The sequence below is a fragment of the Lolium perenne genome, chromosome 7 (genome assembly GCF_019359855.2).
Source record: "Lolium perenne isolate Kyuss_39 chromosome 7, Kyuss_2.0, whole genome shotgun sequence".
NCBI classification, from domain to species: Eukaryota; Viridiplantae; Streptophyta; class Magnoliopsida; order Poales; family Poaceae; genus Lolium; species Lolium perenne.
Window position 1 is genome coordinate 4,503,413 of NC_067250.2, and position 23,847 is coordinate 4,527,259.

General features: G+C 47.8%; 1 protein-coding gene across 1 annotated transcript; it reads right to left on the bottom strand.

Annotated features, from left to right (window-relative positions):
- Positions 1–9,837: 9,837 nt before the first annotated feature.
- Positions 9,838–11,150, bottom strand: LOC127311627 (uncharacterized). The gene is made up of 2 exons (XM_071823342.1): positions 10,252–11,150; positions 9,838–10,171 (listed from the first exon to the last, which is right to left on the bottom strand). The coding sequence occupies exons 1-2, from the start codon at positions 11,148–11,150 to the stop codon at positions 9,838–9,840; spliced, it is 1,233 nt and encodes a 410-aa protein (XP_071679443.1).
- Positions 11,151–23,847: the final 12,697 nt, after the last annotated feature.

Here is a 23,847-nt window from a genome sequence, read left to right on the forward strand (position 1 = left end):
AACCCCACTTACTAATCTTCGAGAACATAGTTAACAACATAAAATGTATAAATGCTAGAGCTAAGGGACAACTAAATGGTGGAAATAAAATGTATAAATGCTAGAGCTAAGGGACAACTAAATGGTGGAAATAAGCAAACAAATGTCTCCAGGAGCCGGAACTGACATGACCACTCTCCTATGGCCTGACTAGCAGGTCAAGATCAGCGCGAACTATCCTCGCAAAACTCCGAGCGAGAAGAATCCTTGCAAGGCTTGGATGTGCTCTTGTTGGACCGAGCAGGATTTTGATCTCACTAAATGCACCTAAATTAAACTAGGATATCAATCAAATTATAATAATCCAGTGGTTATCATTCGATCAACTAGCTTTTGTTTTGCGAATAGGACACTAGCATTAAAAGAAACAACGAACAATACAAAACACCCCAAGAAAAACAAAAATTACAACGAGATCCTTGAGAAGCCCTTCATCTTCAACCTCCAGACCGTGTCGACGGCGCGCCGCCGCTGCCGCTCCTCCCTGAGTCGGCTTGACGTTGTTGGTTGCGGACGGGAAGTCGTCGAACGAGTCAAGAAGACCACATCCGTTCAGAAGACGAAGAAGAAGGATGAACTGCCGCTGATGCTCCTTGACGATCCTAAGATCCCCACAGCCAGACGAAAACCTTGAAGACGACACCAATCCCACAAGCCTCTCGACGTTGCCACCGAGATGGGGTTGAAGCCGGGGAGACCTTATTGCACGAGGCGGTGCCACCACCACCTGAGCGCCGCCCTTACAAACTTTGACCTAAAACAGAAAACGGAGCCCATAAAACAGGGAGTGGAGCCCTCCCGCCGACGAGGGCCGCGATCAACCGCAACCCCATGGCCCGAAGGCCACAGAGGCGGGGTAGATCCGCATCAGCACCGACAGGAGGCGAGGAGAAGGTAATGTTGTTTGATGAAACCTGTAGCAATAGATGCTTCTACTTGTGACACTGAGACCTCACCCTGCACCTGTTGCTTGTAGTCGCTGAACTTCATCTCTTAGGCATCTCCACCGATGACCAGTTATTGTCCGGCAAAAGTTCATGTTGGTGCATGAGCGATGGCGCCATCCGCCACAATGCATTTTGTCACTTAGCATCCTTGTTTAGAAAGGTGGTGTGCCCCCACCCCACAAAAGGAATTTTCGCAATCACTATTTATTAGCATAATGCTACGACTTAAAATTCCTATCTCGCCGATTCTAAGAAAACAAATATTAAAAAGGAAAACCAGATATTTCTTACAATGAGCGAATGAAACTGCAAAGTCTGATAGCACAACCCAGCAAGTATACCTAGGGATGATGATTTTTGCCTCAGCGCCCGCAAGGAGGACTTCGCGTGGTTGTGGGCTGTGTCATATGTCGAGCGGTGTCAGTTCTCACGTTGATCCTACACATGGAGAGGGCTATGCAGGGACAAAGCTAACGTGTGGCGAGTTGGGGCCGTGGCCCCCGTATGCTGAATTATTTCTGTGAAAACCACTCAATAACGTGTGTTGTTTACCTCCTAATTGGCACACATTAGCCTTCAATGTGCCCTCCAAGCATCATACCCCATTTAAATATAATTCATGGCTCCATCCCCAGAGCTATGTGTGTAGTACGAGCATGTTGCTGTGCCCCTCCGGCACATCCGTGGTGCTCAGAGGCATTTTGATAACACGCCAGTGCATGAAACAGTGTGATACCACTCCTTATTGTCAAACTAAGCTTTCTCTTCCAGATGTCTCCTATTCTAAAGCTAACATATATCTCTTTATTTCTTTTCTCTTGCATTGCTTCTATTTGCAGTTGGTGCATGCGAGGAAGGTGCCAACATTCACTTTAAAGCAATTGAGGCAACCACTTGGTTGATGGTCATATATAAGTTGTTTTTCCCGTATGTGCTCGTACTCGCATGTTGGCAGTACAAAAAGATTTCATGGCTCATTAAGCATGGAGGAAACAAACTGGTTCGGTGGTTGTATATAAATTACAAATCATGGAGGGTGTAGCTTCTAAGAACATTTATCTTAGCTGAACTTAATGAGATATTTTGACGCGGAAAGAAGATCAACACAATGTGGATGTATCCAACATAAGTCGTGGGATGAAACGAGTAGAAAAAGAAAGATCAATCTGGTGGCCTCTATGGTTCTCGGTTGTACTATTTTCGATCACCAAACTGATTTTCTGATTTATTAAAATGAAGTTTATCATTTCTTCATTTTCAACCCTGAGATGTTTAACCAATGAATTTTACAAAAAGGGATGGAGCTGAGAGGAGAAGGAGAGTGGTGGGGACGCGTCACCTCAAAACAAATTTACGTTGCTACTGTTTCAACCTTTGTGTACGTACCACAAATTTAAGGACATGATTTTTTTTCTTTTAAAACAATACATTTGAATCTTCATTAGAGCAAGTGGCCCAAGTACCTCTACCTCGAGCGCCAACGGTGTTAAAAGAAAAGTGTGACTAGTTCTTAATTCTTAGCTCACCTCTCGGATATATATAATCCACGCTCTAACTAATGATTCACGCGAATCACGAAGCAATCCAACAAGCAAATCCGAGTTACAATTCATGTTGCAGCTCACGCTAGCATGAATCACGATTTGATCATACGGTCTATGAGTTGAATGAGAATTAGCAATACCGTAAAAATAATGTGTAGACGACATAACGATGACCACGTCCCGTAAATCCTATCGAAGGAAAATACCAATAAGGGGAAGCCATGAGGGAGAAAGAGATAATCACGTGAAACTGCCAGGAGCTACGGCCGCCGAGTATGTGTGGTGGCCGGAAGCATCATGATGGCTTGTGGGGAAATTACGTGACGAGTTGACATGTTCGAACCATGTGTGCCCTTCCCGATGCCGCTTATTCTCAAGTGAACTTATATTTCCGAGCGACAGAGGTGTTGATCATCCATAAGCTTGAAACATACATAAAACCTATTTGATTGCTGGTCATATATATGAACTTTTTCCCCTCTATATTTTGTGCTCACACCCATTGATAGGATAAACAAGGTACAAAATGTCTTGTGAAGCATGGTGAGAGAGGAAACTTGATCGTTTGTAATATATGAACTCTATGTCATGGTGGGTGTGGTCGTTGAGGACATTTATCTTGCTCAACTGCATGATCACGGATAATTCTACATAATGATGTTTATAACCAATAGTGTGGAGCGACATGGAAATAAATGGGTGAGTTGGGTTGAAGAATGTGATGCTTGCTGATAAGCTAGTGTAGCTTGGGATGGAAAACCCTATTTGTTGCATGTTGTGTTAGTTTTCATACTGATGCTCATGCCTGGAGGCACCGCGGGTGGAGGCAACAGGCGGCCTTGCCAGCGGTGGAGGCACGAGGCCGCAATGTCGATGAAGAAGAAGAGGGCACCATTGTTAGGCCTTGCCCTGTCCACCTACCCTTAATGATCGACTTTGGGGGAGGAAGGTTATACAGAAGCAAACCCCACTTACTAATCGCCAAGAGCTTTGGGGGAGGAAGGTTACATGGGGATGATGGACTTTGCCTCGAGCGCCCTCAAGGAGGACTTCATGTGGTTGGCGGTTGTGTCATATGTCGAGGCGTGTCAGTTCTCACGTCAATCCTACACAAAGAGAGGGCTAGGACGGAGCTAAGGGGAGGCAAGTTGAGGCCATGGCCCCCGTATGCTGAATTATTTCTGTGAAAACCACTCACTACGTGTGTTGTTTACCTCCTAACTGCCACAAATTTACATTAATGGCGCCCTCCAAGCATCATAATGTGCATTTGGCCCACTTAAAATATCATTTCTGGTTCCATCCCTAGCTAGAGCTGTGTGTGTAGTAGGATCATGTAGCTGCACCCCTCCGGGAGATGCATGGTGGTCCCATGCATTTTGATAACACGCCATGGCATGAAACAGTGTGATACCACTCCTTACTGTCAAACTAAGCTTTCTCTTCCAGATGTCTCCTATTCTCAAGCTAGCATATATCTCTTTATTTCCTTTCTCTTGAGTTGCTTCTATTTGCAGGGTATGTATGCGAGGAAGGTGCTGATATTACCTTTAAAACAATTGAGGTAACCACTCGGTTGATGGTCATATATAAGATGTTTTTTCCCGTATTTGCTTGTACTCGCATGTTGGCCATACAAAAATATTGTATGGCTCATTAAGCATGGAGGAAACAAACTCGACCGGTGGTTGTATGTAAATTACAAATCATGGAGGGTGTAGCTTCTAAGAACATTTATCTTAGCTGAACTTAATGAGATATTTTGACGCGGAAAGAAGATCAACATAATGATGGATGTATCCAGCATAAGCCGTGGGATGAAACGAGTAGAAAAAAGAAAGATCAATGTGGTTGCCTCTATGGTCCTTGGTTGTAATAATTTCGATCACCAAACTGATTTTCTGATTTATTAAAATGAAGTTTATCATTTCTTCATTTTCAACCCTGAGATGTTTAACCAATGAATTTTACGGAAAGAGATGGAGCTGAGAGGAGAAGGAGAGTGGTGGGGACGCGTCACCTCAAAATAAATTTACGGTGCTACTGTTTCAACCTTTGTGTACGTACCACAAATTTAAGGACATAATTTTTTATCAGAAAAATACATTTGAATCTTCAATAGAGCAAGTGGCCCAAGTACCTCTGCCTCGAGCGCCAACAGTGTTAAAAGAAAAGTGTGACTACTTCTTAATTCTTAGCTCACGTCTCGGATATAATCCACGCCGTAACTAATGATGCACACGAATCACGAAGCAATCCAACAAGCAAATCCGAGTTACAATTCATGTTGCAGCTCACGGTAGCATGAATCACGATTTAATCATACAGTCGATGAGTTGAATGAGAATTAGCAATACCTTCAAAATAATGTGTAGACGACATAATGATGACCACGTCCCGTAAAGCCTATCGAAGGAAAATACCAATAAGGAGAAGCCGTGAGGGAGAAAGTGACACGCACGTGAAACTGCTAGGAGCTACGGCCGCTGAGTGTGTGTGGTGGCCGGAAGCATCAAGATGGCTTGTGGGGAAATTACATGACGAGTTGACAGGTTCGAACCATGTGTGCCCTTCCCGATGCCGCTTATTCTCAAGCGAACTTATATTTCAGAGCGACAGATGTGTTGATCATCCATAAGCTTGAAACATACATAAAACCTATTCGATTGCTGGTCATATATATGAACTGTTTTCCCTCTATTTTTTGTGCTCACACCCATTGATAGGATAAACAAGGTACTTAATGTCTCGTGAAGCACGGTGAAAGAGCAAACTTGATCGTTTGTAATATATGAACTCTATGTCATGCATGGTGGGTGTGGTTGCTGAGGACATTTAGCTTGCTCAACTTCATGATCACGGATAATCTACATAATGATATTTATAACCAATAGTGTGGAGCGACATGGAAATAAATAGGTGGGTTGGGTTGAAGAATGTGATGCTTGCTGATAAGCTAGTGTAGCATGGGATGGAAAGCCCTATTTGTTGCATGTTGTGTTAGTTTTCATACTGATGCTCATGCCTAGAGGCACCGCGGGTGGAGGCAACAGGCGGCCTTGCCAGCGGTGGAGGCACGAGACCGCAATGTCGATGAAGAAGAAGAGGGCACCATTGTTAGGCCTTGCCCTGCCCACCTACCCTTAATGATCGACTTTGGGGGAGGAAGGTTATACGGAAGCAAACCCCACTTACTAATCGCCAAGAACTTTGGGGGAGAAAGGTTACATGGGGATGATGGACTTTGCCTCGAGCGCCCTCAAGGAGGACTTCACGTGGTTGGCGGTTGTGTCATATGTCGAGGCGTGTCAGTTCTCACGTCGATCCTACACAAAGAGAGGGCTTGAACGGAGCTAAGGGGACTCAAGTTGAGGCCATGGCCCCCATATGCTGAATTATTTCTGTGAAAACCACTCACTATGTGTGTTGTTTACCTCCTAATTGCCACAAATTTACCTTAATGGCGCCCTCCAAGCATCATAATGTGCATTTGGCCCACTTTAAATATCATTTCTGGCTCCATCCCTAGCTAGAGCTGTGTGTGTAGTAGGAGCATGTAGCTGCACCCCTCCGGCAGATGCATGGTGGTCCGATGCATTTGAGAACACGGCAGGGCATGAAACACTGTGATACCAGTCCTTACTGTCAAACTAAGCTTTCTCTTCCAGATGTCTCCTATTCTCAAGCTAACATATATCTCTTTATTTCCTTTCTCTTGCGTTGGTTCTATATGCAGGGTGTGTATGCGAGGAAGGTGCTGACGGTCACTTAAAAGCAATTGAGGCAACCACTTGGTTGATGGTCATATATAAGTTGTTTTTCCCGTATTTGCTCGTACTCGCATGTTGGCAGTACAATAAGATTTCATTGCTCATTAAGCATGGAGTAAACAAACTCGACCGGTGGTTGTATATAAATTACAAATCATGGAGGGTGTAGCTTCTCAGAACATTTATCTTAGCTGAACTTAATGAGATATTTTGACGCGGAAAGAAGATCAACATAATGATGGATGTATCCACCATAAGCCATGGGATGAAACGAGTTGAAAAGGAAAGATCAATGTGGTTGCCTCTATGGTCCTTGGTTGTACTATTTTCGATCATCAAACTGATTTTCTGATTTATTAAAATAAAGTTTATCATTTCTTCATTTTCAACCCTGAGATGTTTAACCAATGAATTTTATGGAGAGGGATGGAGCTGAGAGGAGAAGGAGAGTAGTGGGGACGTGTCACCTCAAAATAAATTTACGGTGCTACTGTTTCAACCTTTGTGTACGTAGCACAAATTTAAGGACATGATTTTTTTCAAAAAAATAAATTTGAATCTTTAATAGAGCAAGTGGCCCAAGTACCTCTGCCTCGAGAGCCATTGGTGTTAAAAGAAAAGAGTGACTAGTTCTTAATTCTTAGCTCACGTCTCGGATATAATCCACGCTGTAATTAATGATTCACACAAATCATGAAGCAATCCAACAAGAAAATTCGAGTTACAATTCATGTTGCAGCTCACGCTTGTATGAATCACGATTTAATCATACGGTCTATGAGTTGAATGAGAATTAGCAATACCGTCAAAATAATGTGTAGACGACATAACGATGACCACATCCCGTAAAGCCTATCGAAGGAAAATACCAATAAGGGGAAGCCATGAGGGAGAAAGTGACAATCACGTGAAACTGCTAGGAGCTACGGCCGCTTGAGTGTGTGTGGTGGCCGGAAGCATCAAGATGGCTTGTGGGGAAATTACATGACGAGTTGACAGGTTCGAGCCATGTGTGCCCTTCCCGATGCCGCTTATTCTCAAGCGAACTTATATTTCAGAGCGACCGAGGTGTTGATCATCCATAAGCTTGAAATATACGTAAAACCTATTCGATTGCTGGTTAAATATATAATTTTTTTTCTTCGCTGTATTATGTTGTGGTCACACCATAGAAAGGATAAACAAGATGCTAATTGCGTCTCGTGAAACATGGTGAGAGATCAGACTTGATCGCTGTTAATATATGAACTCTAGGCCGTGGTGGGTGTGTGGTCGCTGATGACATTTATGTTGCTCAACTATCCGAGCATGGAGGTTCATAACCAATAGTGGAGCGACATGGAAGTAGATGGGTGGGCTGGGCTGAAAAATGTGATGCTGGTTAGTTAATGACAGTGACATTGTAAACCCTATTTGACGTACCTTGCGTAAGTTATCATGTTGATGCTTGCGCAGAGGCACCACGGGCTGCGACAACAGGCGGTATGGCCAGCAGTGGAGGCACGTAGTCGCAATGACAAATATGAAGAGGTGAGGATATCATTGTTAGGCCTAGCCCACCACACACTCGAGCAGGCATTGAATAGGACCTCCCTAGTAGGATGCACCAACAATGCACATCCTTTTCGACAAAACATAGATGAGCCATGATCATGTTTGGGACATGTGTTGCTTCACCCCTGGTTTTTATCTAGCGCAAGTGATTGGATGAAATGAGCAGATGAAGAAAGATGTATGGTCCTAGTTATTGTTCTACGATTGTATTTTGAAGATCAACTAAACTATTCCATATGTGAGTTAATAAAATGAAACAGTCCTTTGGTCATAGGTGTAATTATTGGGATGTTTACCGACGATCTATTTTCAGCGGACCGTGTGGACCTTCGCCGGCAGGTGACATCGAGTTAGCACCCATGTTTAGAAAGGTGGTGTGCCCCCACAAAAGGAATTTGCACATAACTATTTATTATCATAATGCTACAATTTAAAATTCTGTCTCACTGATTCTAAGAAAATGAAATATCAAAAAAGAAAATCTGATATTTCTTACAACGAGTAGATGCAACTGCAAAGTCTGGTAGCGCAACTTAGCATAAAGTTTACATGGGGATGATGGACTTCGCATGATTGGGGGCTATGTCATATGTCGAGGCGTCGTAGTTCTCACGTGGATGAGTGGATTCTACCAAGGAGAGGACTATGCAGGGACGAGAGCTAAGGGAGGTGAGTTGGGACCATGGCCCTCCTATGTTGAATTACTTCTATGAACTGAATAATGTGTGTTGTTTACCTCCTAATTGGCCTAGATTATCCCCAATGGCCCCTGTAAGCAGCATAATGTGCATTTGACCCCCCCCCCCCCCAAATACGTGTGTAGTGCGGTCATGTAGGTGCGCCCCTCCGGCACATGCATGGTAGTCAGAGGCGGCAGTGGCGGAGCTTCAGCCCGGCATGCCTGGGCGGCTGCTCGCGCTTCAGCTGCTAATCTCCTCTGAGTTCTGCTAGAAAGAGCTAGCTTAAACAAGGTTTTCTTGGGTCAAATCTTGATCAAAAGAGTGGCATCTAAACCTTGCCCAGGCTCAGCGACCGGGCTAGCTCCGCCACTGGTCAGAGGTATTGTGGTGACACGTCAGGGCATCACTTAGTTCTTAATATCACACTAAGCGTTCTCTTTCGGATGTCTCATATTCTCAGGCTAACATATCTCTTTTTATTTTATTTCTCTTGCCCCGCTTTTGTTTGCAGTATGTGCTTGAGAGGAAGGTGCTGACATTCACTTTTAAAAAATCGAGGCAAACACTCGGTTGATGATCATATATAAGTTATTTTTTCTTGTATTTTCTTGTACTTGCATGTTGGCGGTACAAAAAGATTTTATGGCTCATTAAGCATGGAGGAAACAAACTAGACGGGTGGTGGTATATAAATTACAAGTAATGGAGGGTGTAGCTTCTGAAAACATTTATCTTACAGCTGAATTGCATGAGATATTTTGATGCGGAAAAAGATCAACATAATAATGGTTGTATCTAGCGCAAGGGGTCAGATGAAATGAGTAGAAGAAACAAGATCAACGGGATTGCCCGACAACCTCGTCCTCCCCGCAGCAGCCAGGTTGAGCTCGTCTTCCCCAATCTGTAAACTACTTCGGCCGGATGATGTCGACCTCGCAGTCTCAAATTTCTTGAAGAGATGCTCCCAACCAGTAGCTCGAATTTCTGCTGTTACCTGTGATGTCAATTCTTCTCTGGAATTTCTTTATATTGCTTACATGAACTGTCTTGAACCTTAGCATTACTATTTCTTACATAATCCATCTGTTTGAAATTCTGGGCAACTTGTGTATGCTATAAAATTCTGGGAGAGTTTGGCATAAATTTTGGTACATAGTTAGAGCATATATCAAATTCGAGGGTATTACATGCATTACACAATTTCAAGGAGCTTCTACCACCACAGTTTTCCCCACCGAAACCCATAAACCGGCTTATGCATAAGTAGAATCTTACAAGAAGTGGGTCTAAGACTGGCAGGAACCTAGGTTCCGACGGTGCGCGTAGGTGTTTGAGAATCCAGGTATTGGAGAAGAGCGACGACGGTCTGAAGGATGGTGCCCAGCACGGCCATGGCGCCGAAGACCCAGGCGGCGGCGAGCCAGGGGTTGCCGAGGCGGTGCTGGATGACCCAGGCGCCCCACCGGTTGACGCGCGACCGGTTGTAGGCCTGCAGCTTCACCCCCACAGTCCTGAGGTAGTGGTCGCCGGACGGGTCGAAGACGAGCCCCTGCGCCAGCCCCCGGAAGAGCGCGCACACCTCGGCGTCGTCGCCCACGCCGCGACAGCAGGGCCACGTCCTCCGGGCCGCCCAGCAGCTGCGACATGAACACCACGTACGCCGCCACGTAGCCGGTGGCGCCGCTCGTCGCCGTCTCCAGGTACACGAGCACGTTGCGGAGGACATAGTTGGTCGTCTCGTCGATCCTGTGCCGCGCCATCCGCGCGCAGCGCCCCGTTCGAGAAGGCCACGTCCAGCAAGGGGCACTGCTCGCCCCCGTCCTCGCTGCACAGCTGCCGGAACCTGACGCCGGCCTCGTGATACTCGGTGGCTCGCCGGAATCTCCCGTGCTCGCCGGCACATGCGCCTCTGCTGCAACTGCAACCGAGGTTGCTTGGCTTCAGGTAAGCGTGGCACAGATGGACCAAGTGCTGGCATTTCTCCGCCGGTGGAGGATTGGCCGCCGCCGACGGGACGTCGCACATGATGCGCCTGATGGTTCTCCAGGCTAGCTCGGCGATTCCGCTTCCGTCATCGCCGTGACGCAAGCCGTACATCTTCTGAGCGACGAAGAAGGGTATCTGGTTCTCCAGCATCATCAGGTCATGCCCGATGCTGCTCAGAACGCTGGTTCTTGGCGTGCAATCCTCCTGCTCAGGGCTTCCTCCTGTTTCTGTTTCCGCTGCTCCTGATGGGTGGTCGTCGTCGTGGAAGCCGAGGTATTCGAGCAGGGTGACGAGCTGGAAGGCGTCGAGCAGCAGCATCCTGCAGAAGGCGTCCCACTCCATGTCGACGCCCCCCTCGTAGCGGCTCCTGGCGTCGGCCTGGACGGACGCGATGGCCTTCATGTACTCCACCACCGGCGGCCCGCCGCCCTGGACCGCGTAGGCTAGGTTCCCCGGCTTCTCCCCGTCATTGCGCCGCATTTCCTCCGTGGCAGTGGCAGTGCCGCCATGGTGGTACGGCCCGAGGGACAGGAACCTCGGCTGGTACGCGCCCTTGTCGGCAGCGAGGAGCACCTCCGGAACCCGGTAGATTTCTGGCGCTCGCGGGGAGCGTACCCGGCTAGCACACATTTCAAAATACTTGCCATTCGGCCTCTGCGCCCTGCTTGTGCTTTCAGGCATGTTCCCTCCGGCGTTGGCTCGAGATATCCCCACCGTCTCAAAAGCACCCACAGTATCTCCCTACGACACCAGCAGCCACGGTAATTTAGTTGCACAATTTCCCCTCTAGATCGATGTTCTTCCAAATGCGTATAGTACGACTCATTTCGCCATCTTATTCGGTTGGAATTCAAATTTAGTTTTCATTGGTTGGTGTTCGCTACATATAACATGCAAATGTCCAAATGCATATATTAATGGAAATTCCTATTCGTGTTTTATGTGTCGTGTTTATTTTCGTCAAAAAAATCTAGCTGTACATCCGGACATTATATGTCCACACACAACATTTCGCGAAAAAATGATATTTTTTGTGACTTATGTAAAAAAGGACAATTTTTGGTCCTGCAAAATAGCCTTTTACGAGATGTTGCTTTTTCTTTTTTGCACAACCCATCAAAATTGTCCTTTTCTCACAATCTTTTGTGCGTAAACATAGCAGATCAAGATGTACTCCTAGAATGTTTTACTAATTTTTTTTAACATTTCAAAAGAAATTTAAATACATGATTCATAATAGGTGCATTTGCACCTATGAGCCAAAACACCATGTCCGATAGTTACTACTCTTTTTTTTACTATACTTGATGGTGCTAATTCCTACCTTTGACCATAGGTGTTGATGTGGACCAACCTGGAGTGGGAGATCAAAAGCCAATATTTCCTTTTCCTTTCCGTGTCCGTCCTAAAATTGACACTCGAAATCTTCCTCCTCGTTTTCGTCAGCGTCCCTGCCCACCCATCATCTGCCACAGCGCTACCAAGGCAGCACATCCATGAAAATAAGATTATGGCGGCGATGTAACCATGCTACCTTGGGGTGGGTGCAAATAATCCAATCTACCTGCATGGCGTCTCGATGGGTACCACTTATCAGTTTCTCCCCGCCTAGTTTGTTATGTTATTATGTTCAGGATCAAGCTAATTAATCGTATGTTGAAGGAAGTATTCATCTTCCAAATAAATATGAGATCTACTTCGATGTAATGTATATTTTGTTTATTGAACGAATAATGTGTTTTATGAAGCACCGAAGATTTTATTTGTAATTAAAGAAGAAGGATGTTTCTTGATAAAGAGAATATCTAAATATTTCGAATATACAAATTACACTCATCATTTGCATCAATATAATGCCAAGAACAGTCAAGACTTCGACGATGCATATAGCCAAAGAAATAAATAAAATAAATAATAAAGTGACCCCACCAAGTGATCATCCACTCGTAGGAGATAAACCTAACCATGCCGCCTCAAGTCACCTATCACGAGACACGCCGCCGTTATGCGTACGGTTTAGGGTTTAGGGTTCGTCATGCAAACAAACCAGTATTCGCACAACGGATGTAAAGTATCATTTTCACTGTATCCAAAACCCCGCCTCTACCAATGTCCCAAGCTCAACACGAGCCATCGTAACTAATGTGATATTCCCCGCCTTAGTTAGCACCATGGTAATCGAGCCATCAAGAAGAACGATAATGTTGTGGCTTTTACCTGTGTCATCTTGTCGCTAGGGAAAGGCAGTGCATCTGACAAGAGTTGCTGCTACCAAGGGTGGGAAAAAATAATCCAATGTGCATGCATGACCTCTCCCTCGGTACCATTTATCTGTTTCTCGCCGGCTAATTTATTTTGTTAGTCAGGATCAAGCTAATAGATTTTTGCTAAAGGAAGTACCCCCCCTTTCATAGTGGTGCGCTGATGGTATTCTTTTTCACAAAACAAAAAAAAATCACTTTTACAACTAGAATCATGCGTTCAAAACAAAAAAGTAATCGAGTCTTGACATCGCCGCCCCTACGAGCTCAGCTCTATTGCTTCCACAAGCTTGTCACCGTCACCATCTCCTGGAGGCCCCTGCCTCCTCCTTGCTGCCTCGCCAACTCATCCTTGCATACACCACCTTACCGCAGCACAAGAACCTACATGAGGAGAACCTTCACGAGGATGCTAGGATGGAGATATGCACGAGGAGGTCATCGGGGACGGAGATGAGTGGCTGCACGCAGCTGACGAAGAACCTGGAGAAGGAGAGAAGACGAGTGGAGGAGGAGAGAAGGGGGGAGGAGAAAGAGGGAGAGGGGGAAAGGAGGCAGAGGGGAAAAGGTGGAGGAGGAGCGGCAAAGTGAGCAGAAAGAAGAGGAGGAGGTCGAGTGGGAAAGGAGGAAAAGGGAAAAATAAGGAGGACTCGGGTTCATATTAGACTGAGGTTGCCCTTTTCACCAAAAAAATTGCATCAAAATCTAAACCTTTGAGAACTATATTTTTACGCCATTGGCAGTTGAATTTGGTTTTAACTTTTTCTTTATATGATTTTTCATCTAAAAAACTTTTTCATTGGACGTTGTATGCAAAATAAGTGTGCAAGAGGTGTCGAGCCTCAGTGACTCGGGAGCATGGAGAATGCAATCGAATGGTGGTGGTGGTGTGGAAATTCTTACCTATGCAAGATATGGTTGCTGAGAACATTTATATCGTATTAACTATGAATGCTATTTTCACCTGAAAAGTTCATTGACATCTTGTTGGAAATATGTGTAACAATGGACATGGGGCACAATGTAAACATTTCTTTGTTTTTCTGTTTGTTTTTTCTCCATCTTTTGTTTGTTTATTTTAAAACAAGTGGTAAAATACATAGACACGTCGTCTGCTAAAGACCGAAGTCACATGCAGAGTATGAGCCACGCTATATTGGTTCTTCACGTGCAAGTATTTTTGCATGCCTACAATGAGCTTCGATAACATTGGTAGAAAATGGGTCTTCTCTTCTGGTTGGGAAGGGCATTTAGTCCCGGTTTCCCAACCGAGACTACCCAAACGGTACTAAAGCCTCACCCTTTAGTCCTGGTTGGGTTACAAACTGGGACTAAAGGCTCTGCACGTGTGATGCGGGCGCGCGCCAGGGCGGAGGACCTTTAGTCCTAGTTTATTAAAATGAAATTGTCATTTCTTCATGCCAACCTGAGATGTTTAGCCAATGATTTTTGCCACCTGGCTATGGTATTTAGCAAATTGGCTTTATCTGTTATTACTTATTAGAGATGTTAACTTCATCTATTCAACATCGTGCCACACGCGCATGCATGACCTCTCCCTCGAAGATCGGTTTCCTACGCAACTCCAACTTCTACACCCGATGATCAGCAGATACGGAAGACTACCTATCATGTGCTTGCTTGGCATTATTAGCCGTAAGCTAAACAACATAAGGATCTAATCTTGCATTGGACCACCTAATCATGTCCAAATATGGTATGGTACTAACCAGTTCTGGAAGATGCCATTAGGGGACATCTTGTGGTGATGACCATATAGGCTATTGATGATGTGGTAGAAGTTGGGGAGGTGACCATGTAGGGTTGCCGCCGACACTACTCTCCTGGTTGCTGGGGGTTGTGACGGTCTTTTGATCCTCTTAGCACCTTGTTAGGGTCTTTTGTTAGGAATGTTAGCGAGTTTTATGTGAGCGTTTTACTTTTCCTTCCCGTAAGGGGCACAACCACCTCTTTATACATGGTGCTAAGGGACACGTACTAAATACCAAAATTTTGGTTGGTGCTTGAGATCAAGGCACACATGTTAGGGGAAGACTTTGTTTGGCTGGTTTCTCTTAGTTTGTTGTACCATGAGATCACGATCCAACAATAATATAACTTGACCCCTGTGGAGGGAGAGGAATGCTAGGAAGCTTAATCATACAAACAACACCCCTAACCAGATTCATGCTAGACTAGTTCATGAGGCAGGAAATTGGCACATGGCCCAAATTACAATCTCTAGCCGCCTTGAGCTTGCTCCCCTAGCTAGTTAGGTGTTCATTTGCCGGTACCCAGTCTCCGCTACTCGACCTATCTTTATTTCAGTTTCTCCTAATTATTTGCACTTTGTATTTGTTCTCTGTTAACCTCCTACTATCCAGCAAGCGAGCTGGCTTTTCGAAAAAAGAAAAAGAAAACCAAAATTCATATTGTGCAAACCTTAGGATTTTAGTCGCAGCGGGCAACTTTTAAGTTTCCAAGGGCCAGTGGTCCCACGCCTTAAAATATCCACACATGCCCAGGTGAGCCTCGCGCGCACCATCGCTCAGATGTTCACGCTTGCTTGGTTTCCAAGAAATATACAACGTCCTGGCAGCTAGCAAGCTCGCAGTTGCATCATGCAGTGTGAGATGGTATGTCTTGTTGCCGCCGAGGAGGCAGTCAGCGATGCCTCCGTCCCCAGCATCTTGCTTGTGTTGTAACCTCCCTAGGAGGTTGAAACATGTAGAACAGTTTGTCAAATGCACACCGTAGCGGGAGACACTCTGGTTGCTCGATTCCAGAAGTTCAGACTAAGCGTTCTCTTCCCGACGTCTCGTATTCTCAACCTTTAACATCTCGTTCTCTTTCTTTCCTCTATTTCTAGGCCTTTGTTTACGGTTGGTCCACGAGAGTTAGCTACTGACCTTTGTCGCTCGATTGATGGTCATATATAAGCTGCTTTTTTCTTGTATTTGTTTGCGCTCGCACGTTGGTATAGGATACGAAGATATCTTAAATGACTAGTCAAACATGGTGGAAATGAACTCGACCACGGAGTGGTATATAACTGCAAGTCTTGGTGACTGTGGTTGGTGACAACATTTATCTCAACAATACTTCACGAGATATTTTGGCCCAAAATGTCTACATAATGATGGTTATGCCCTACAACGAGGGGCGTGCTCACATGGTGGTCCTAGTAGGCAGTGGCCCACCCCAAATTTTGGGGAAAAAATATACCCCTAATTAAAAATTGCTATATATATTACTTATTTAGCTTTTTTTTATCACAATTGAGAAGCGTAACTTTTTCTAGAGGCGTGTGATAAAAATAAGTTAGGTCACACCGCTAATTGTTTCCCTCCGCTACTGCCAATGACGTCAGTGATTGGATGAAATGAAAATAGAGAAGGATTAATATAGTTGGCCGTGTAGTCTTTCTTGTGGCGGTACTGCTTCTCCATGAATCAAATTGATTACATGCTTTATTTAAAGGGTGTGACTTTTTCTCAATCGACTGAAAGTTGGCAATTCCCTTATTTAAATGGACCAGTCATCATATGTGTCATTTGTCAATAGTGTCATTTGGAGCCGGAGGCGCAGAGTCGCGGAGCAGCCACCAAAACTGCAGAGGGAACGTCAGAGGTGATGCCAAGTGCGGGAGCAGATCGACGGGCGATGGAAGGGTAAGCCAGGGCCAGGGAACGCTGAACGCACCGCAGCCCGCAACAAGGCAGCAGCGTGGGGAGGCCGCGAACGGAGGAGTAGTGCGGCGTGGATGCGGGGTGCGCGAGCCAGCAAGCGGAGGGCCGGTGGAGGCTCTGTCTAGCTCGACCGGAAAGGCGGCGGTCGTCTCGTTCGTGTTCTCATTGCTCGCGATTGCCAGAAACGAACAGAGGAAAGAGAGCCGCTGATGGCTTTCTCTTTTGAGCTCTAGCTTGACTGAAACCCAGCTAGGCCACTTCCCGAATTTGTAGAATTAATGGAAAAAAGTATTATAAAAAAAATAGAGGGTGAAACCCAGGTGTCGTTGCCTAATCGACGGTACCTCGGAGGAGGGATCCTCACGAGGGGGAGAAGAAGTAGGGGCCATAGGGCGGAGTGCACACGGGACGGTGGTACGCGAGTTACCCAGCTTCGGAACACCTGCACGATGACAGGGCCTACTGCTGCTTGTCTGGAATTATCTGGGCGCTTTCGCGTTGTTACAATGAGTTGTCGTTCTGCCTCTAGGGCTCCCGGGGATCCGGCTTATAAAGGCGCACGGATCTAGGGTTTACATGGAGAGTCCTAGCCGGATTACAGACAGCCTAGCTACGGAACAATATCTTGCCGTGCACGTCACGGATCCGCCTTCCATACACGTCGTACTGGATCCGGGTTCCTCATGGGCCTCCCTGGATCCGGGTCACTCCTAGGTCGGTACGGATCCGGCCTGCTGATCCTGGGCTGGACTTCTTCCTGCATGATCAACAGCAACTGGGCAGCCCGATGGGCCACATGCCTCATCACTGTCTGTGGGCCACCCGGGCTTGCCGGATCTAGGCACTGTCGATGGTACACCCATGAAGTATACCCACAACAGTAGCCCCCAGAGTTCTCCGAGTTTCGCCTGCAGTTTCCGCCATGCTTGTTCCTTAAATTTCCGGCATCATCGGCAACGCGGAGAAACTTGAAGAGCTCAAACTGCATTTTCTTCTTTTTCCAACTTATAGCCGGAAAATGCTCTCATCCTGCGGGACTTCATCCATCGACGTTCCAAAGAACATTTCCGGGTTACTCCCTGCTTACGAACGAGAGCCAACTTATCTTCACGCAATTACCCGGAATCTTAAAAGACTCAAACGGTTCCGCCAATTCTGGCGCCATTTTCGCGCGATCCGCGCGGTAACTTATCTCTAGCCATTTTTACCGCTAGGGTTTGGGACACGTGTCACGCATCCAACGGCGCGACGCTTGCGTTCCGACCACAGGATGCGGAACACGAATCTCATCCCCTCTGCCTATAAATGTCAGCCGTCGACCCCTTCTCACCTCATTCACCCCCTTCTTACCTCTCTTCCGAGCGCCGCCCGAGAGCCATTCCTCCGCCGCGCCGGAAACCACCGGAAAGTCGCCGGAGCATCGCCGGAGCGAGCCCTCCGCCGCAGTGTTCTTCGTGTTCTTAACTCCGGCGAACCACCGCGCGGAGAAACTCGCCGCCGGCAACTCCGACCACCGCACGCGCCATTACGGTAAAACCTCGAGCTCAAACTTCGCGCCGTAGTTGGTAGGGATAGACTTGGGGAAGACGAAGTGAGATCCGACTAAGGAAAGTTTCCGCCAACCTTTTTCTTCAGATGTCTTCGACGACTCCGCCTCCGAGCTCGGAACCGATCATGGCGACGCCAATTTCCTCCGCCCCTCCTCCCTTTGTCCCCATCAGGCTGGACCCTTCAAAGGATTCCGGCAAGGAGATCGAGGGGGACCTCCGCGCACCCGGAGAAAACCTCTGGGGCGGGCCAGTCGGAGCAGCAAACAGAAGAAGCTGCCAAGAAGTCAAAAGCTCGAAAGCGCGATTCCGAAGCTAAGGGGAAGTGGTGGCCCTGCACCACCACCGAGATGGAATTGAAGAATCTCGAGTCGGAGGGCTTCCTGCAACCCGGAAGCTGGAGGACAGTTCCAGATGAACCAGCTCCGGCTCCAAGGGACGACGAGATGGTGCTGACGAAGGCACTGGTGGAGCGCGGATTTTCATTTCCGCCTTCGGATTTCTTCCGGGAGATCCTGAAGACGTATGGACTCCAACCCCACAATATATCTCCGAACAGCGTGCTCGCCATCAGCAACCACGTCGCTCTCTGCGAAGGTCACCTCCGGGTAACTCCAGAGCTTCCCCTCTTCCAATATTATTTCTCTGTCAAAAAGGAGAAGATCCGCCAAACTTCCGAGTTGGCGACTTGCGGATCTGTCACCTTCATCATCCGCCCGGGTCGCGTCTATCCCCCCACCGACCGCCATGAATCCGCGAGATACTGGTCTGGGGGTTTCTTCTATCTAAAGGACGTCTCCGACCCCGCGAGCGACAAGAAGCTACCACCTTTCAAGAACTGCCCCGCCACCGAGCTTCCGTCTTGGACGCACTGCCCCCACTTCTCCGACTCGCCACAGCTGACCCGCGCTGTCAGACGGATCTGCAAGCTCACGGAGGAGGGGCTTACAGGGAAGGATTTAACCCTTTCCTGGTTCACGAAGCGGATCCAGCCGCTGCAGCACAGGACCGCCCGATGTTTGAATACACAGGCGCGACGATCCGATGCGCGCCACCAAGGATAATCTCTCCGCCGACGCCATCGACAAGAGGATCCGGGTCCTCATCAAAATCCCACGTGAACTCCACGTTCACGTATGCAACAAAGACATCCACACGGAGGGAACCGGAACTGCGGTACGTCGTCTTGACTTTGGTTTATCGTTTTTCTTCAAACTTTTGCTAAGTGTAACTTTGAACTAGCTCGAGGCGCTTGAGGAAAATGAGCTCGGAACTCTCCTCCGAGTCCCATCCACCGGCCACGCGGACCCGGAGGCCACGTCAGAGGCGGAAGCTCCTGAAGCTCCACGTCCCGCGAAGAGGAAGAAACCAGCCCCTTCCAGCCCTTACGCGAAACGCCCCCGCGAAACGCTCAGCATCGCGGCTACCCGGAAAGCTGAGGCGGAAAAGAAGCGCCTCGCGCTGATTAATACCAGCAACAAAGGGCAGCCTGCCATCCAAAGCACTTTTTCAAGCCTTCCGGGTAAGCGTCTTCTTCCGAGACCCAAGTTCTGGTTTAACACTTGCTCTTATATTTGTATGCTTTTCCTGAAGTTCCGGAAGCCAACCTCCCAAGGCCCCAAGGGTCATCAAGAAGAAAGTCAAACCATCTCCGGCTTCCTTCCCTATCACTCCTGAGGTGGAAGTTCCGCCTAAGGCTTCATCTGCCGCAAGCCAAATCCGAAGGACATCATTGACCTTGATGACCTTCCGGAAGACCCTGCCCACCATGGCGACTCCGCCCAGAGGACCTCCTCACCCATGCCTCCACCAGATCAACCAAGTTCCGCTTTCGCGGGACCTACTGATGAGGAGCAAGAGCAAAAGGCCAAGCTCCTCCAAGTTACCAATGCGACCCGCGTCAGCCTCGAGCCAACTCCATCCCTCCAAAAACTTACCCTCGCAGAGCGTCACGCGGAAGTTTCCGCCATGCTGAACAAGGTATGGGGGAAGCCGGAGGAAGAGGTGGGTTATCTCGCGGAACTGGAGGACAGCCTGAAGGAATTTTTCGCCAAGCACAAGGAAGTGCGGCAGGTAATACTAGCCCCCAAGCATTGGGTGATATAGTTCCGTGTAACATGTATTAGCCGATGCTTTCTCAAAATGTACTATTAGGCGGAAATTTGAATCTTCGCCAAGTCTTCGAAATCTTTGCCAGCCCCCCAGATTTTAATATCCGACTCTCTCAGCTGCTTCTCAGTCCACGCGGAAACTGCACGAAGATTTGCGCATTCACGTGCTGGAGCAAATCAAGGAGATCGAGGGACTGCGCGAACACGCGGAAAATAGCCGAAAGGCTATCCAGCTGCTTGAGACCCGACTTCAAGGTACGAGATCCGGATCTTCAATTTTTGTTTTGCGCTGACAGTTGTTCAGGGTGCATAACATGTTCAATTCTGCTTTCAGAAGAAACTGCCAAGCATTCCTCGCTTGATGAACTATCCGCCAAGGTCAAGGTGCTTGAGGCGGAGAACGAGTCCCTCCAAAACTTCATGAAAGAATCTTCAAGCAAAGAGACTGAGGCGAGGAAGGAGCTCTCCGAGAAGCACGCCCGTGAGAAGGCGGAACTGATCGACAAGCTGGAGAGAAGCCAAGGCCGTGCGCTCTCCCTGATTGCCAAGAACAAAGCCCTGGAAGCGGAGGCGGAAGCCATTGACAAGCTTATCTTCCGTAAGCATTTTTCCGCGTCGTTGCTCCGACCACCTTGCATGTTTTCTCTGACGGAACTGAACCTCTTTCTTTCACAGCAAGCCTTGGCTTTGAGTGGACAAAGGACTCAAACCTGACGAGGACGGAGGCGTACGATGAAGCGCGGATCTCAATTGATGCGCTGTTTGGAGCTTGTCGCGGGATTGCCACGGCTCTGCGGCTAAAGAAGGCCAAAACCACAGTCGTCGATACGATGACCAAACTTATGCGACAGGTGCCGGAGTTCATGAAGGACTGGCAGAAGTCTTCAGCGCGCGGAGCCGCCTCCTTAGTCCTGGCCACCTGCAAGGTTTTCTTCCCCTCACTCAACCTGGCGCAAGTTGCACGCGGAGCCCCCGACAGTTCCGACATGAGCGCCCTCCTCGCGGAAACTGAAGGCTATGAAGAGCTGTTTGTCAGGCGAGTGGATCACTCGTTCGTACAACAAGCACAATCTGCCCGAAGGTTTTTCCGATGCAGAGGAGGAAGCAAAGCGAGCCGTAGTTTTATGGGGAAGGATCCGGATCCAGCAGCGAGTACTCCGGAGAAAACTCTGGAGAAGACTCTGAAGCCGGATCTGGTGGCAGCGACGACGGCTCCAGCTATCAGCAATCTGAAGAGGAGGACTCCGAGTAGAGTTCCTGTTTGAAACATTGAAACAAGTTGCATCATTTTGGCCCCGGAGTGGGTTTGTAATAAGACTAAATTCTTAAGTAGCTAGGAACGAAACGATAATGCATGGGGCGGAAACACTTATCCTGCTATCCGTTAAATATTACGTGCATGTTTCGTTTTATGTCGGAAAGCAAGTGCTGACTTCGTTATTTTCCGGCTTGCTCGCTTGACCTTCCACGAGCCGGACAACCTTCGCCGGAAACGCTCGCCGGCCGGCGACGAAGCCCAATGGCAGTCCGTCCATAACCGCGAAACAAGCCCTGTGCATAGGTGCCGGAAATCGCTACTAGGAATCCACGAGTTTGCAACAGATAACAACTTAATCAGAAAACTTAAGCTTACGTCCTAAAGGACGATTTTGAAAATCACAACTTTCATACACGCCTAGGCGGAAATATCCAGCTCTGCGGTTTTAGTCGGAAAAAACATACACGATCTAAAATTAACAAGTAAAGGAGGTAAAAGACTCAAAGAGTGAACCAGAAGCTTTATTTCATTGATCATGTATAACTATTACAGAGTTTATAACTCGGAAAATATATGCTAAGTGTAGAAAGGACGTAGCTGTGCGATATTCCAGGCGATCTGTTTCATCGTAGATGTCATCCGGATCCTCACGCTATGCGTTTCCGGTGCCGCTAGCAGGTCTATCCCTTAGCTCGCGGAAATCAACAAGGTAGTACGACCCGTTATGAAGCACTTTGCTAACGACGAAGGGTCCTTCCCATGGAGATTACAGCTTATGGTCTTTCACCTGTCGAAGGCGGAGGACCAGGTCTCCTGCCATGAAGGAGCGTTTCCGAACTCGACGACTGTGATAACGTCGGAGCTTTTGCTGGTAGATGGCGGATCTCTGGTCTGCTAAGTTCCGAGCTTCCTCGATCAGGTCCACAGATAGCTGTCTGGCCTCGTCAGCTGTTTCTTCATTGTAGGCGGAAACTCGCGGTGAATCGTGGATGATGTCGGAGGGAAGCACGGCTTCGGATCCGTATACCAGGAAAAAAGGGGTAAACCCTATTGATCTGTTAGGGGTAGTTCGTAAACTCCACGTAACAAGATTCAACTCATCAGCCCAAGCTCCAATGCTCGTCGCAGCGGTCCTTCAAGGCGTGGTTTAATTCCTGATAATATTAGGCCGTGAGCCCTCTCAACCTGACCCTTGGACGGTGGATGAGCCACAGATGCGAGGTCCAGTCGTATCCCCATTGTTTCACAATAATCCCTCAATTCTCCTTGAGCGAAGTTCGTGCCATTATCTGTGATTATGCTGTGTGGGATGCCGAATCTCATCACGAGGCTGCAGACGAATTTTAGTGCCGTAGCACCGTCGGCTTTTCTCACTGGCTTAGCCTCGATCCATTTGCTGAACTTGTCAACAGCGACCAGGAGGTACTCAAAACCGACAGAGATGATCTTTTTAACTTACCAACCATATCAAGCCCCTGCACCGCAAATGGCCAGGTGATAGGAATGGTCTTCAGCTCTTGGGCTGGAGCGTTTGGTTGAGTAGCGTAGTACCGACAACCTCGGCAGGTCTTGACTATTTTATCAGCGTCTTCTTTAGTCAGTAAGCCAATAGAAACCTAACCGAAAAGCTTTTGCAACGAGTGATCTGGGAGCGGCGTGATGCCCGCAGTCCCCTGCGTGGATCTCTCTGAGGATTTCAATGCCATCTTGATTGGAGACGCATTTAAGAAATACCCCTGCTGCACTTCGTTTGTAGAGCTGTCCATCAACTATTGTGTAGGTTCTTGCTCGTCTGACGATCTGTCGTGCGAGGACCTCGTCCTCTGGCAACTTCTGATCGATGAGGTAGTCCAGAAAGGCTGGGTCCAAGCCGGAATGATAGCCATCACTTCCCTAGCCGGAGACACCGCCACCTCTCGGGTTTTCCGGGTTAGCGCCTTAATCGAGGGTATCCGGAGATGTTCCAGGAAAATGCCAGGCGGAATTGGTTTCCTGCCGGATCCGAGCTTGGATAGCATGTCTGCCGCTGTGTTATCGTCTCGCCTGACGTACTTGACTTCGTATCCGAGGAAGCTCTTGGCGATCTCGTCAACTTCGTCTCTGTAGGCCGCCATGACGGAATTTCTGGCGTTCCAGGTTCCGGCTACTTGTTGTGCCACCAGGTCGGAATCTCCACAGCATATGATGTGTTTGATCCCAATTTCCTTAGCGATGCGCAGACCGTGTAGTAGAGCCTCGTATTCCGCCATGTTGTTTGTGGCTTCGAAGTGGATCTGCAGAACGCATCGCAGTTCTTCTCCCAGGGGACTTCAGGGTGACTCGGCTCCCGAGCCTTGATGCTGCTTGGATCCATCGAAGTGCATGACCCATGTTTCGGTTCGGCTCCGGACTTGCATCCGGAGCTTCTGTCCAATCTGCAACGAAATCTGCCAGAACCTGAGATTTTACCGCAGTCCTTGGC